At 38.2% G+C, this 13,163-nt stretch overlaps 1 protein-coding gene across 7 annotated transcripts in view; it reads left to right on the forward strand.

Annotated features, from left to right (window-relative positions):
• The window catches only part of Pparg (peroxisome proliferator activated receptor gamma), a 131,942-nt gene that overhangs the window by 88,335 nt on the left and 30,444 nt on the right, over positions 1–13,163 (forward strand). For 6 of the 7 annotated variants that reach the window (XM_050148505.1, XM_050148501.1, XM_050148504.1 and 3 more), the window contains one exon: positions 4,378–4,516. In XM_050148505.1, the coding sequence (XP_050004462.1) occupies positions 4,378–4,516 (139 nt within the window). Of the gene's footprint in view, positions 1–4,377; positions 4,517–13,163 lie in introns of those variants that run through there. The other variant, XM_050148506.1, reaches the window with a different exon arrangement.

Raw genomic sequence — 13,163 nt, forward strand, 5'->3', positions numbered from 1 at the left:
AGGGAGAAATGAAGGAAGAAAGAGAAAGAAAAGCTAGTATTGACACCATTTACTCATCTCCCAGATGGCAGGTATTGGGAAGGCCTGATACAGGATAAAGAGCAGATCTGTAAGACTTGATTTAAAGGGGGATAGGAACCAGACAAACAGACCCCTTAAGAATGCCCAGGCTTAAACATACAAATATCACAATGAAATGTCAATGGAAAGCTCAAATATCATACTGGACACAGAGGGAAAGATAGTATCCAAATCACAAAGTATACGGAAAGAGTGTTCATTCTGGAGCTGGCCAGATTTTGAAGGCTCATTTAGTTCTCAGAGCTGGTTGGTAGTGTGGTTGAAGGTTAAAAAGGTATGTTTGCACTAAACAATATCAGAGTAAATTCAGAAAAGTTCTCACTAGTAAACTTGGTGAGAAATGTTTGTTTTTACTTCTATCAGTATAATTGGGTTTTTATGTGCCTTATTTGATTAGTGTTCTGATTTTTACATATGAAATCAATATTAGTAAACAAATAGGGACAAGAATATGGAAAACACAAAAGAGAAGTTCAGAAACACAAAATTAGCACAAGGAATAACATTTGTCTAATTAGAATCCCAAAGCTGATGAACAAGGGAAACCCAGAATCAGAAAACACAACCAAGGAAATAAGAAAATGAAAACCTAAGCCTACAGAGAAAGAGAATTATAAAAGCAACCAGTAAAGCAGAAAGATCACCAAAATAGTTGACAAGATACTTCCCACAGCAACAATGGGTACACAAATGCAACAGGATTCAAAGTGTTAAGGGATGTGCCTGTCATCTCTCAAGAATGAAAGTTAAACAAAATGTTTAAAAGCTTTTACAAATCACTGAAAAAATGCATTTCAGCATAAAGCCAGAGAGAAGATACCTACCAACACATGTGCAGATATTAAATAAGCGTCTAGAACATATAAAGAATGCCTAATGTTCAGTTTTAGACAAGATAGCCTGTTACAAACTTGGAAATGAAAAGCCAGGGAAATATGTTGAGATCATACTTACATTTTACATATAACAGATTCTCCATGAAATCTTGTCATGGACCTATGGTCACAGGTGCAAGGGAGGCTGAGGAAGGCAGCAAACATAAGGTCTGACTACACCAAGCAGTAATGAGGTACTCAAATTTCCATAACAGTTTAGAGGGCTATAAAAAACATGGCCAATTTAGAAAATAATTTTGCATTATCTTATAACATATATCAATTGTGTATCATATAGTATAGAAATTCTGACTAAAGAAAACCCTTGTATGTATATTGTGTACAATGAACTGAGCATGATGACACATGCCTGTAATTCTAGCATTCAGATGGCTGAGGTAGGAGAACTGCTGTAAGTTTTAGGCCATCTTGGGCTACATAGCAAGACTTTACCTCAATAAATAAATAACACTTTATAGTAATGCTTATAGAGGTGCATTCATAATAGAAAACATCAGTAATTTAAACAGCTGTTGCCATGTGAGTAGACTAATAAACTGTACCAAGTTCAGAAAATGATCAGAAAGAAATAAAATCACATGTGAGATTTTAATAAAGTATGTTGTGGGCTCTGGTTGTGTCCAGTGGTTAGGAGACAATTCTATTCTGTAGAACTCACAATTTTAAGTGGGGAGTTGGGAAGAGCAGATAATAAACATTTAGGAATGCATGCTGAGCATTTAATCTCTTAGGTAGGTGATTTCTGCGATATGCTAGGAAGTCACAAGTACTACTAGAAACCAGACAGAATAAAAAGTAAGGAGACCAAGTTCCAGAAGTGGGGCACATAGGACAGGACAACAGCATCAAGTTAGAGATGAGGCTGACTAAGAAGTTAAGATGTTACCAAAAATTTGTGATGAAGAAAGTGGACATATGCATACAGATTAAATTTTTCCAATACTAGAATACAAAATCCACAAGGCCCCCAAATTTTTGAGTGCCAACATAATGTCATATGGAAAATTTCATGGCTGACCTAATTAACCAGGTCATAGTCAAAACATGGGTTCACTAAAATTACTATATAAAGGTATTTTTCAGCTCCTCATGGAGGTACACAACTAAAATACCAGCACTTAGAAAGACAAAACTGGAGAAACCCAAGTTCAAGGTCAGCCTGGCTACATAGTAAGACTATTGTCTTTAAAAATCCAAAGGCTCAATAGCTCAAAGATAGCTTGCCTAGCTTGTACAATGCCTTGGATTGATCCCTATCACCACCTTCAGACTCCATATATAAAATGTATATGAGCTGATCATAGTAGCACCTGCCTTGCAATCACAGCACTTGGGAGACTAGTGCAAAAATACAAGTTTGAAGACAGCCTGGACTATACAGTAAGACCCTTTCTCAGAAAGAGGGGTGTGGATCAGTGGTAGGTAGAGTGGTAGGAATCCTAGCACAGGAAAAAGGTAAGGAGGAACACAGGTTCCCCCAAGACCAAGATAATTTTGTATATGCAACTATTCTAGAGAATTATTTTTAATCTGAAATCCAAAATACTTATGCTCCCAAGTATTTCAGATAATGGAATACTAAGACTGTATTTAGAGAAAAGGCTAGCCACTTGAGGGAAAGAAAGGGATCAAGTAACTTCAAGAAAAATAAAGCCAATATGACTTCATGAATTTTGGCTTGAGAAACAGGGCATGGAGCTGCCCCAGCTGAATTGGAAAAGGCCACAGTATGGGAGCTTATAGGGAGGGCCAGGACTTCATTTGCAGACAGTGAGTTGAAGGACTAGTGACCTTTCCAGTAAGGATGTCAAGTGGGCCATAGAACATGCCTATTGTTTAGTGTCCAAGACATAATGCTGAAGGCAAGGAGGTAGCTCATTGGTAACATGTACAGAAGCTCTAGGGAGGTGGAGCTGGAGAAAGTTAAAATCCACGCCAAAGCAGAGCCAATATTAACTCAGTGGGGGCTTGTTTTGTTTATAATTAAATTTTATTTGTATTTATATTGTTGTCTGTGTATGATATTTAAGTATGAGTGTGCACATATGGCACAGTGCTCATACAGAGTCAGAGGACAACCTTGAGGGGCCCATTTGTTTCTTTCAACATGGGTTCCAGGGACCAGACTTGAATTGTTAGATTTACATGGTGCTTTTACCTGCTAAGTCATCTTGCTGACCCATTCCGAGTTTTCCATACCTAACAGGACCAGATGAATTTGAGAGAAATGTGTTTCATGAAGATTAACACAATAAGAAATGAGAGAAAACCATGGACACACACACACACACACACACACACACACACACACAATAGAGCTAGAAAGCAACTACAATTAAATTTTCTGCAGTTCTATCCAAAATATGTAGTAAATTCAGAAGAGTACTCTCTTAGCCCCAGAAGGACACATTTGCATCTTGAAGTAGCAGATTTTCTGAGGATTTCCCAATTGCTTCTCATATTATTTCCTGCTATCTCTTTCTGCTTGCAAGCTACAATGGTGGGGGATTCTTTCAACTACATAAATAAATAAAGCAAATTCTGCAGGAAATTGCAACATGGAGAATTCCAAAAAGTTATCCACATGTGGATTTTTATTGGCCCTGATCATACTTTAGAAGGAAATGACTATAACTTTGCCAAGCTGCTTAGCACAATTATGAAGGCCGGGGCACGCTGCTGGAATCATTTGCTGAGAGACTGGGCTGATTACATGGTGTTTTATTTGCATTACATTAAATCCAGAGCACTTCTTAGAACATGCTGAAAACCAAATGTAGAGCCAAGGTACACTGCCTGACATCACTGGGATGTGCTCAGTGTTTAAGAGGTGCAAAAGGACCCTAGAGGATTCTCCTGTTCTTTGGTTTACAGTAAGCCACAGAAAGCCACTTATACAAGGCCCCCATGGAAGAACTGTGTCACAAACACACATACTTATGAGTATATGTATAAGTTCATGCATGTACACAGATGTGCATATGTATAGGGTACAGGTGCATATGTATATGCATGCATTTAAAAGATGGAGGACAGCCTCAGGTATCATCCTTATGAATCCTGCCATCCGTATTTGAGATAGGGTCTCCCACTGTCTTGGAGCTCACCAATTAGACTAAATTGGCTGGTCAATGGGTCCCAGGATTCCTCTGGTCTCTACCTTCCAGTCCTGGAATAACAAGCATACACCACATGAGGCCCAGCATTTTTACAAAGGATCCTAAGGACTGAACTATGGCCTCAGTCTTGCAAGGCATGCACTTTCCTGATTGTGCTATTTTCCCAATCCAAGCCCACTCTTTCTGATATCCAGGTCAGTGAGTATGTCTTTATCCACAGGTTGCTGCTTCCATGTGTCACACAGACTTAAAAATTGTTTATTTTCCATATCCCTTTGTAGGGTTTTTTCCGAAGAACCATCCGATTGAAGCTTATTTATGATAGGTGTGATCTTAACTGTCGGATCCACAAAAAAAGTAGAAATAAATGTCAGTACTGTCGGTTTCAGAAGTGCCTCGCCGTGGGGATGTCTCACAATGGTAAGTGGACACTGAGGAACATGCATGCACCTTGTCACTCTCACGGCCAATGCTAGGTCCAGGTCAGTAGGCACTAGGACAGCTAATGGAAATGGGTACGATTCTTCTATAAAATGACAGGCTTCAAAATCATCCTGATGAGAGCTTCTTCATGTAGGCCAACTATTTCAGCTTTTACATAGAATCCTCCTCTGTTTGGCTGGGCTGGAGAGAAGATTTAAAACTTGGGGAAAAAGAAAAAAAATAAAAAATAAAAAAATAAAACTTGGGGAAAAGATCTATGGAAACTGTAATATTTTAACACAAATGTAAGGATAGACATGATTTTTATGTTGCATTGAAATCTTTTTAAAAACAGTTTAAAAGCTAAATTATACTAATATGCATTGGTTATTAATACCCACTTTTTAAAAAATATTGTCTCTGAGAGTACCAGAATTAAGTAGCATATCAGAATTTGGGCTCATGTATTTTCTTGTTGCTCTTTACCATGCAAAGATGAGCATAGCATTGTCTTTTACTTCAGAGAACACACAGATTTGTAGAAAAAAAGTCACAAATATCTTTAATTCCCACAAAATTTCAATGCTACATAAATACAAGAGGATAAAACTTCACACTTTTTAAGCTCTATTTAGATTCAGACTTATAGGGTGTAGCCATGTGAAGGAGTATTTTATAGTACATATGAGATCCTGGGGTTCCATCCCCAGCATTAAAAAAAAGATTTTGTTGGCTTCAGAGAAGTAGTAGAGAAGACCATGTGTTCATGAGCTATAGCACTCACTCTCAATAATCATAGACGATCTATGCCTGCTAAAAACAACTTCTTCATTCCCATTTGGTTCTGATTGATTGACTGGCCCACAAAACTAATTTTAGTTGTAACTTCACAGTGTGATGTTTGTTAAGTCTTATTAATCAATTCTTTTTTAAAAAATCCTTATGGGTTCAAGAACTAACATATGCTAAAGTTATCAAACTAAGTCTGAAGTTTTATTTCATTTGATATCCAATTTTTCCCTCCCTTCCTCCCTCCCAACTTTTCTCCTTCCTTCCTTTCTCCTCCTTTCTTTCTCTCATGCAGGAGATCAGAACCAGGGCCTTGTACACACTAAGTATGCACTTTACCACTGAGCTACACCCCAGCTCCGATCTTTACTTTCTTTTGCTTTCATCTCTCGCAAAACTGATCTGGTAAGAAGATAATCTTTGAACTTAGTGTTTATCTGTGTGGACTCTGATATATCTGTAAGGATTAATTTGTGTCCCATCTTGAAGTTGTTTGTTCCTCACAGTGGTTACCATCAAGATGCCCTCTTGAAAGCAGTAAAAGCTGTAGTTGTCATTATGGGCCGGTTCCTTTAAAAGCAAGAGTACATTATGAATAGAGCTATCAACAGCACTGGACAGGAAGAAAATTTGGTCCAACTTTCCTCAACATTTGACCACATCTGCTTTGTAGCAGTGTATAACTGCAGTCGTTGATTGCAAAATAATTTGCTGGTTTAATTCCATCAGTTTCCTTTTTATTTCAGACCTCATAAAACATAAGATCAAGTTTTTAAGCCAAGAACTTTATTTTAGTTGATGCAATCAAGTTGCAGCAAACTTATTTCATCTTTATGAAGAAATCATTGACTTTGAGGTCATTATCATCAAGATAGTCTTGGAAAGCCTGCCAGTACTGCTTCTAATGATTATTTTGGGTTTTGCCTATTTAAAAAAATTATCATGTCTCATATTCATATGAAATATAGTTCTTAGCACTTATAGGAACCACAACACTGATGTAAAATATATTTCCTGTGGATTACAAACAAGCACACCTCACACGAAATGTATCTCCAATTCTTTAGCATTTGCAAGTAAAAATAGTATTTCAACTATATGCAGGGAATATGGCTTAGTGCAGAGCTTAGCATGCATAAGGCCCCATTCCTAATACCCTTCTTCCCAAAAATTGGACTTATGTAATATGAATAGTATATTTTTTCCATCCAGAAAAATCAAAGAAAACTACCATGCACTTGCTAATAAAGTCATCATTTTACTTTATCTAACAGTAAACTTGCACTCAGGAAGCAGGGGCAGGAAGATCTATGAGTTCGAGGTCAGCGTGGTCTATATAGCAAATTCTAGGCCAACTTGGCAACATAGTGAGATCCTGTCTCAAAAGCAAACAAGTAAACAAACCTATTTCACTTACTCTACCTAGAGGGGGGGGGATATGAAAAGTGTGTTCAGTTTGTCCTTGCAAAAGCAAGAACCAATGGGAGTTAAATGTCAAGGTATCAGAGACCTAAGGAGTTCAACCGTTAAAGAAATTAAAGGTGACTAAGAAAACTCCTTCTCAGAGGTTTTCAGAGAAGTGTGTTTGCTGAACAATAGAGGAAACATCCATATTGTCTGTACACAGGAAGGGAATCTGCAGTGGGCTTCAAATCCTGATGAGGAAACATTTCTGAATACATTTTCTTAGTGGTTGTAGTCATACTAGTCAATGTGAAGCTTTCGTCCACATAGAATGGAAGACTTTCTAAATTACAGAGGAGACATCCTGTGCATCCTACTGAACGTCATTATGGAGCTGCTGTCACTGTGCACAGGAATAAGCACACCCCTGAGCCAACATGCCCCAGGATGTGCTGCTTTATTTCTAACTTTTATTTTATCTGTTTTATTTGGAGACAAAATGTAGGCAGAGTTTTCTGTACTGCCAGCTGTCTCCCAAATAACCACACTGACTTATTATTAATTATAAATGCTCAGGCAATAGCACGGACTTCCTTTTAGCTAGCTCTTGTAACTTAAATGAACCCATTTCTGTTTACTTACTGCTGCCACGTGACTCGTGGCTTGTTACCTCATTTTGTACATGCCCTGCTTTCCCTGTCTTTGGCTGGTGAATCCTCAGACTTCTTCCTTCTTCCCAGTGTCCTACTAGTCTGACTTCCCACCTAATCTCATCCTGTCCAACTATAGGCCAGTCAGCTCTTTATCAATCAATGAAAGCAATACATATTGACAATGTACAAAGATTGTTCCACAGCAACAAGGTCTTACTATGTAGCTCAGTTTGACCTGGATCTCACAATCCTCCTGTCTCATTCTCCCAAATATACACTGCATTGCTTTCTTCCTGTTCTTTGCCTCTGTTTAGCCCACTTAATCTGTTTAAATTCTTTAATAGCAATGCCCTTGTAGCTTTGAAGGGAGGTTCTGCAGTGACTTTCAAGGAACCAAAAGGCTGTGGAGAATGATGCCCAAAGTCACCAGAGCCAGTGATCACTAAACTCTTTCAGAGTTGACAATTAGGTCGTTATTTATGAAAACATAATTCACTGAATTCTTCACCTTTCAGCCAGCCAGTCCATACATTTTACTAGACAATGGTAGAGTCTTCCAAAACATGTAAACATCTGCATATCAGTTACCTGAATTTGAATGTTTCACCCATATGTTTTGGTGCCATAAAATCATAATTTGTGTGCCTGAATCAAGCTGCTCATCAGTTTGAGATACTTAGCATATTGGTTGTATGATGATGCAAGGCTAGAGTAAAAACCTAAAACAGTCTACCTAAAAAGTACACACGGTCCATTTCAACTTTCTCTTCAAATTTCAGATTTCACTAAATGTTGAGCCAGGGTGGCTCTAGACTCTAGACTCAAGAAGCTGAGGCAGGAGGATTGCCATTCAAAGCCAGCCTAGGCTACAGTGTGAGACCCTATCTCAAAATAAACAAACAAAAAAATAATCAAACTAAAAAAGTTTTATCTCACAGCTTCTGGGTTCTAATCCATGGTCATTTGGCCCTGTTGCCTGTAGTGAAACAGGTCATCCTTGAGAGAGTGAAAAAGAGAAAGAGAAGAGCTGAGGTCACACAGTCCCCTCCAAAGACGCACACTTGAGGACCTGGAGACTTCCCACCTCTGAAAGGTTCCATTACTACCCAAGGGCAGTGACACTTGAACACTTGGGTCTTTAGCAGACACTCTAGATGCAGATAACAGCCTATGGCCGAAGTTCTTCAGGTAGCACTTGCAGCTCTGTTCTGTCACAGACTAGATGCTGTCGAAGGACACACTTTTAGACTCCTCCTTGCTGGAAACAAGGCTGTTTCTCAAATGCCCATCTTCAGCATGGACTAGGGAAAAAAAAAACCAACACTGCAGGTTTCCCTGTAAATAACCAAGAGAAACATGTGCCAATTATTCTGATCATTTAAAATCTGTCATTTGCTGGACCATTTGTAGTCCTACGGATTGCTTAGATGTCTTTTGCATCACTGGGCACAATCAATGTGACACCCTGTCATAAAGCACTTTGAACAGTGACTATTTCATGTTTAGAGCTACTTTTTACATATAAAATAAATAACTAGTTTTAGGGTTAATACATTTAAAAAATAGTTTGAAGTAGAAAAGACTTAGCCTGTGCTACTAATGAGTCACCTAGTCAGGCTTTCCCTATAACACTGAAATTTGATAATAATGTTTTTGTATGTTTAAAAGTTAGTGAAAGCTTTGCTGATCAAGATGTTCTATGATACAAATGATGTGGGGGTTTTCCTTTTATTGAAGATAAAAAGCTGACAACTTTAAAAATAGTTTCTCGTAGTTTCATAAAAATCTGAAGGAAAAAAAGTGGTTTCACTATTTTTTGTGGCATTCAGCACATCTGAGGTAGTTGTCCCAGTGCCTGGCAAACAGTAGCCCTAGAAAATAGCATGAATGCCTAAATGATAGATTTAAGCTTTATTACTCAGATAAAAAAAAAAAAACTCTTTGCTGTATTTTAAATCTGAAACGAACCCAAAGGCCCATATTAAAGGTTTGCTTGCCAGTGCCTGGTGCTGTGGAGGTGGTGGGACCTAGTAAGACTATCAGGGTGCCCCCTTGTTGAAGGGGATGTATGTGAGGCCTGGCCCCATTCTCCTCCCTTTGCCTCCTGGCCACCATGAGGTGAACGGGCCTAACACACACATCTATCACAATGTCCTCTATCACCACATGAAAAAACAAGAGCAATGGACCTGTCTTCTTTGTGGCATGAAGGAAAAAGTGGCAAAGCCCCTCCGTTAATGAGTCTGTGGTGGTATCTTTCTCTAGGGGCCCACTCCTATCCCCTTACCAGTTAGACTTCAGGCAAACTGTATCTTTCCGTTCCTGGAAACAATCTCTGTACTGACAAATGCTGTTCCCTCTGGATCCTGTCCTGATGTTCCCTATCAGAATCCAACTGACAGTCAAGGCCCCGTTCAAATGTCTGTTCCTGAAGACTTTTCTGATTCCTTCTGCTTGCTCTTCAAAATGGTTTGCCTCTTCCCAGTATACCATATTCTGCTGAGTTAGGCAGATACACACACACACACATACACACATAGAGAGAGACAGACACACACACATATACAGAGAGAGACACATACACAGAGATGAACAGACAGATACACATAGAGACAGACACAGAGAAAGGGAGACACACACACACATACAGAGAGAGAGAGACAGAGAGAGACAGACAGACACACACATACACAGAGACAGACACACACGCATAGAAACAAACACAGAGACACACATACACACAGAGAAACAGACACATACACATAAAGACAGACACACATGCACAGAGACAGACAGATGAGAGGAAGAGTGAGTATGATATTGTTTATTGACAGTGATCATACCACTAGCAACTATGTCTTGTGTGATTTACATGCAACAAACATGTACAAATGGAAAACCTGACTGGGAAACATATCTTAACAGTTAAAGGCCTGCTATGACTACAAACTAATCCCTTAAAAATTGAAAGAAAAAAGTCCTTTTTTATATGATCCAACTTTATTCTTTAATTTTACCAGATTTATCTTAAAAATCCATTTTAATATGACTTATAATTAAGTAGCATCTGACTTTAATGAATTTACACTTAGGTATTTTGATAACATGTTTGTTTTCTATGTTTTAGCATACTCAGACCCAGAAAACAAGATACTTAATTATTCCACATTCCTAAAGTTTATTGTTCAATAATATCAGTACTAAATATGAGGTGATAAATCTGTAATGTGCTAATATTTTTTAGAATATGGTAATTATATCATATATGTGCTAATATATCTTTTAAGACATTAATGAGCTTTCTCAAACCTAGTCTTCCTGAAGGGACCTACCAATTCTTATACTGATGTTTTTTTGCTTTTTGTTTTATTTTGTTTTTAGAGACAGGGTTTCTCTGTAGCTTTGGAGCCTGTCCAGGAACTACCTCTTGTAGACCAGGCTGGCCTCGAACTCAAAGAGATCCACCTGCCTCTGCCTCCCAAGTGCTGTGATTAAAGGCATGCACCACACCACCCAGCTGTGATATTTTTTTAACTGAGATACATTTCTCTGGATAATTCTTTTTTTTTTTTCTTTTTTTGATGCCATCGATCAAACCTGCTAAGCACATGCTTTACCACTGGGCCATGCCAAATACTAAACTGAAGTATGTGACAAGTGCTACAACAGGCTTTATAAAGCCTCAAAGATGGAACAAGCATTGCTTTAGAAAAGAAAGCAAGGTGTATCCCCTAGTGCTGTGAGTGCAGTGTGGTTAGATCTTTGTAGTGTTTTAGAGCTAAATATAGAGATAAGAAGGAATCTTGAGACATCTTTTCCTAGTTCCTCTACTGCAGAAAAAGCAATTAGGGACCATAGATATTGCATAATTTTCTGTAAACCATATAACTGCTTTATCACAGAGAAGAAATCAAAGAGTTGACTTCCTGACAACAGTGATGGTAGTGTTAATTCTGCTGCCTTCCTAAAGGCCAGACTTCTCTCTCAGTGACTCAGAGTAACACAGAGAACATTTTCCTTTTGTCTTTGGAAATTAATCATTACTGGTAGGAGACTATATATATACCTGGGCCCCAATGTATAATGGCTGTCTTTGTGTCTACACTTTAACTTCAGCCTTCTAGGAAACAACTGCCCAACTTCTTTTCCCTCCTTCGATTCTCCACTCAAAGGGTGGGAACTGGACTAGTGATTTAGTCCCCTGACAGAACACTTGCCTAGCATGTACCAGGCCCTGGGTTCCGTCCTTATCACATCTTAAAAATAAAATTTTTTAAAAAAAATACTAAACTAAAAACACCAATCCTAACAACTTTAAAAAGTTAAGAGAGCAACAGATAAACTAAATTTTGGGGTTTGTTCTTTATCTGCTGGGGGACCAGCGGCTGCCAATCTGACCTATAATACACAGAATTTATTTTATTTTTTTTTTAGTTTTGAACTTGCTTTATTATCAATACAGAATAGAAAATCTAATGTTAAAGGGAGATTTCTTGTTTCAAGATATACTCACACTAGCAAGACTAAACATTAGCAAAGTTTCATATAGTCTGATAGGAACTGTAGGTGCTAACAGTCATGCTTGAGATGCATTAGCTGCTGCAGAAGAAAGCCGATTTATATCAGAGACACTGATGACAACCCTTGATAAGTGTTTAGGAACTATTTGTCATACTATACAAACTGTGAAAGATGGGATTACAGCTGTCCTAAGCAAACAAAAATTTAAAGATACTTTTATTTATCAGATTCCACATTATATAGTGTTCACGAGTGTAAGAATTTATTGTTGGGGATGAAGCACAGCCCCACACCACTTCCACCCCAACAATATGCATGTAATCACCAAAGATGAAAATGCCTGGGCTTTTAAAGTTACATTAGGAAGCAGGTGTCTTGCTAAACCCTGTTTGTGACTTTGCTCAATAGTCACCTGATGTGGGTGTAGCTGGAATTACACAGGACTCCAAACAAACAAATGCAACCAGCATTCTCCCCTTTAAAAAACAAAATTCCAGGTGCAGGAGCAGACACCTATAACCTCAGGTAGAGGCAGGAGGACCCGGTGTTCAAGGCCATCCTCACTACTAGACTAGCAAGTTCAAGATTAGCCTGAGCCATATGAATCTCTGGCTTGTACAAAGAAGCAAATAAAATGTTTCTCTGCTTCAGATCTGTTACATGCAGATGTAGTTCCACCAAGCAGGACCTGTCTCCTTCCTTTGCTACACTCCTGATGTGTAAAAATGCTAAGTTCACCTGTGGATCAAGTTGTGCCTAACTTATAACAGAGTTATTTAGCAATATAGATAATTTATTCATGAGATTTAGCAATTTTTTAGAACTTTGGCTTATGAAAATATGCATTTGTTCAGATTCTAGTGGGGTACTACCTTAATATATTCTATTTAAAGTGATTTTGAAATGTTTTTTGGCTATTTTTGCTAGGTGAGGGAAAGCAGAACTGTCAGTGTAATAAGTGACTTTGTTTGCTTAAATTAGATATAGTGACTGCCCGCTAGGAAAGGTAAAATGCATTTTAATCATGTTAATGTCCATGTATATTTATAGTTTCTACCTATAAAATTTTAATCATAGGAGGGGCTGGAAGTATGGTTCAGTAATTAGGAGCACTTGCTGCTCTTGCAGAGGACCCAGGTTTGGTTTCCAGCACTCACAAGGGTCAGTAACTCTAGTTTCAAAGAATTCTGTACTCTTCTGGCTTCATAAGCATTTCACACACAGGATGCAAAGATATATGTGCAAGCAAAATACTTATACACACTAAAAAATAAATA

This window comes from Alexandromys fortis, unplaced genomic scaffold, assembly GCF_014885135.2.
Source record: "Alexandromys fortis isolate MF-2015 unplaced genomic scaffold, M_Fortis_MF-2015_v1.1 scaffold_59, whole genome shotgun sequence".
Classification (NCBI taxonomy): domain Eukaryota; kingdom Metazoa; phylum Chordata; class Mammalia; order Rodentia; family Cricetidae; genus Alexandromys; species Alexandromys fortis.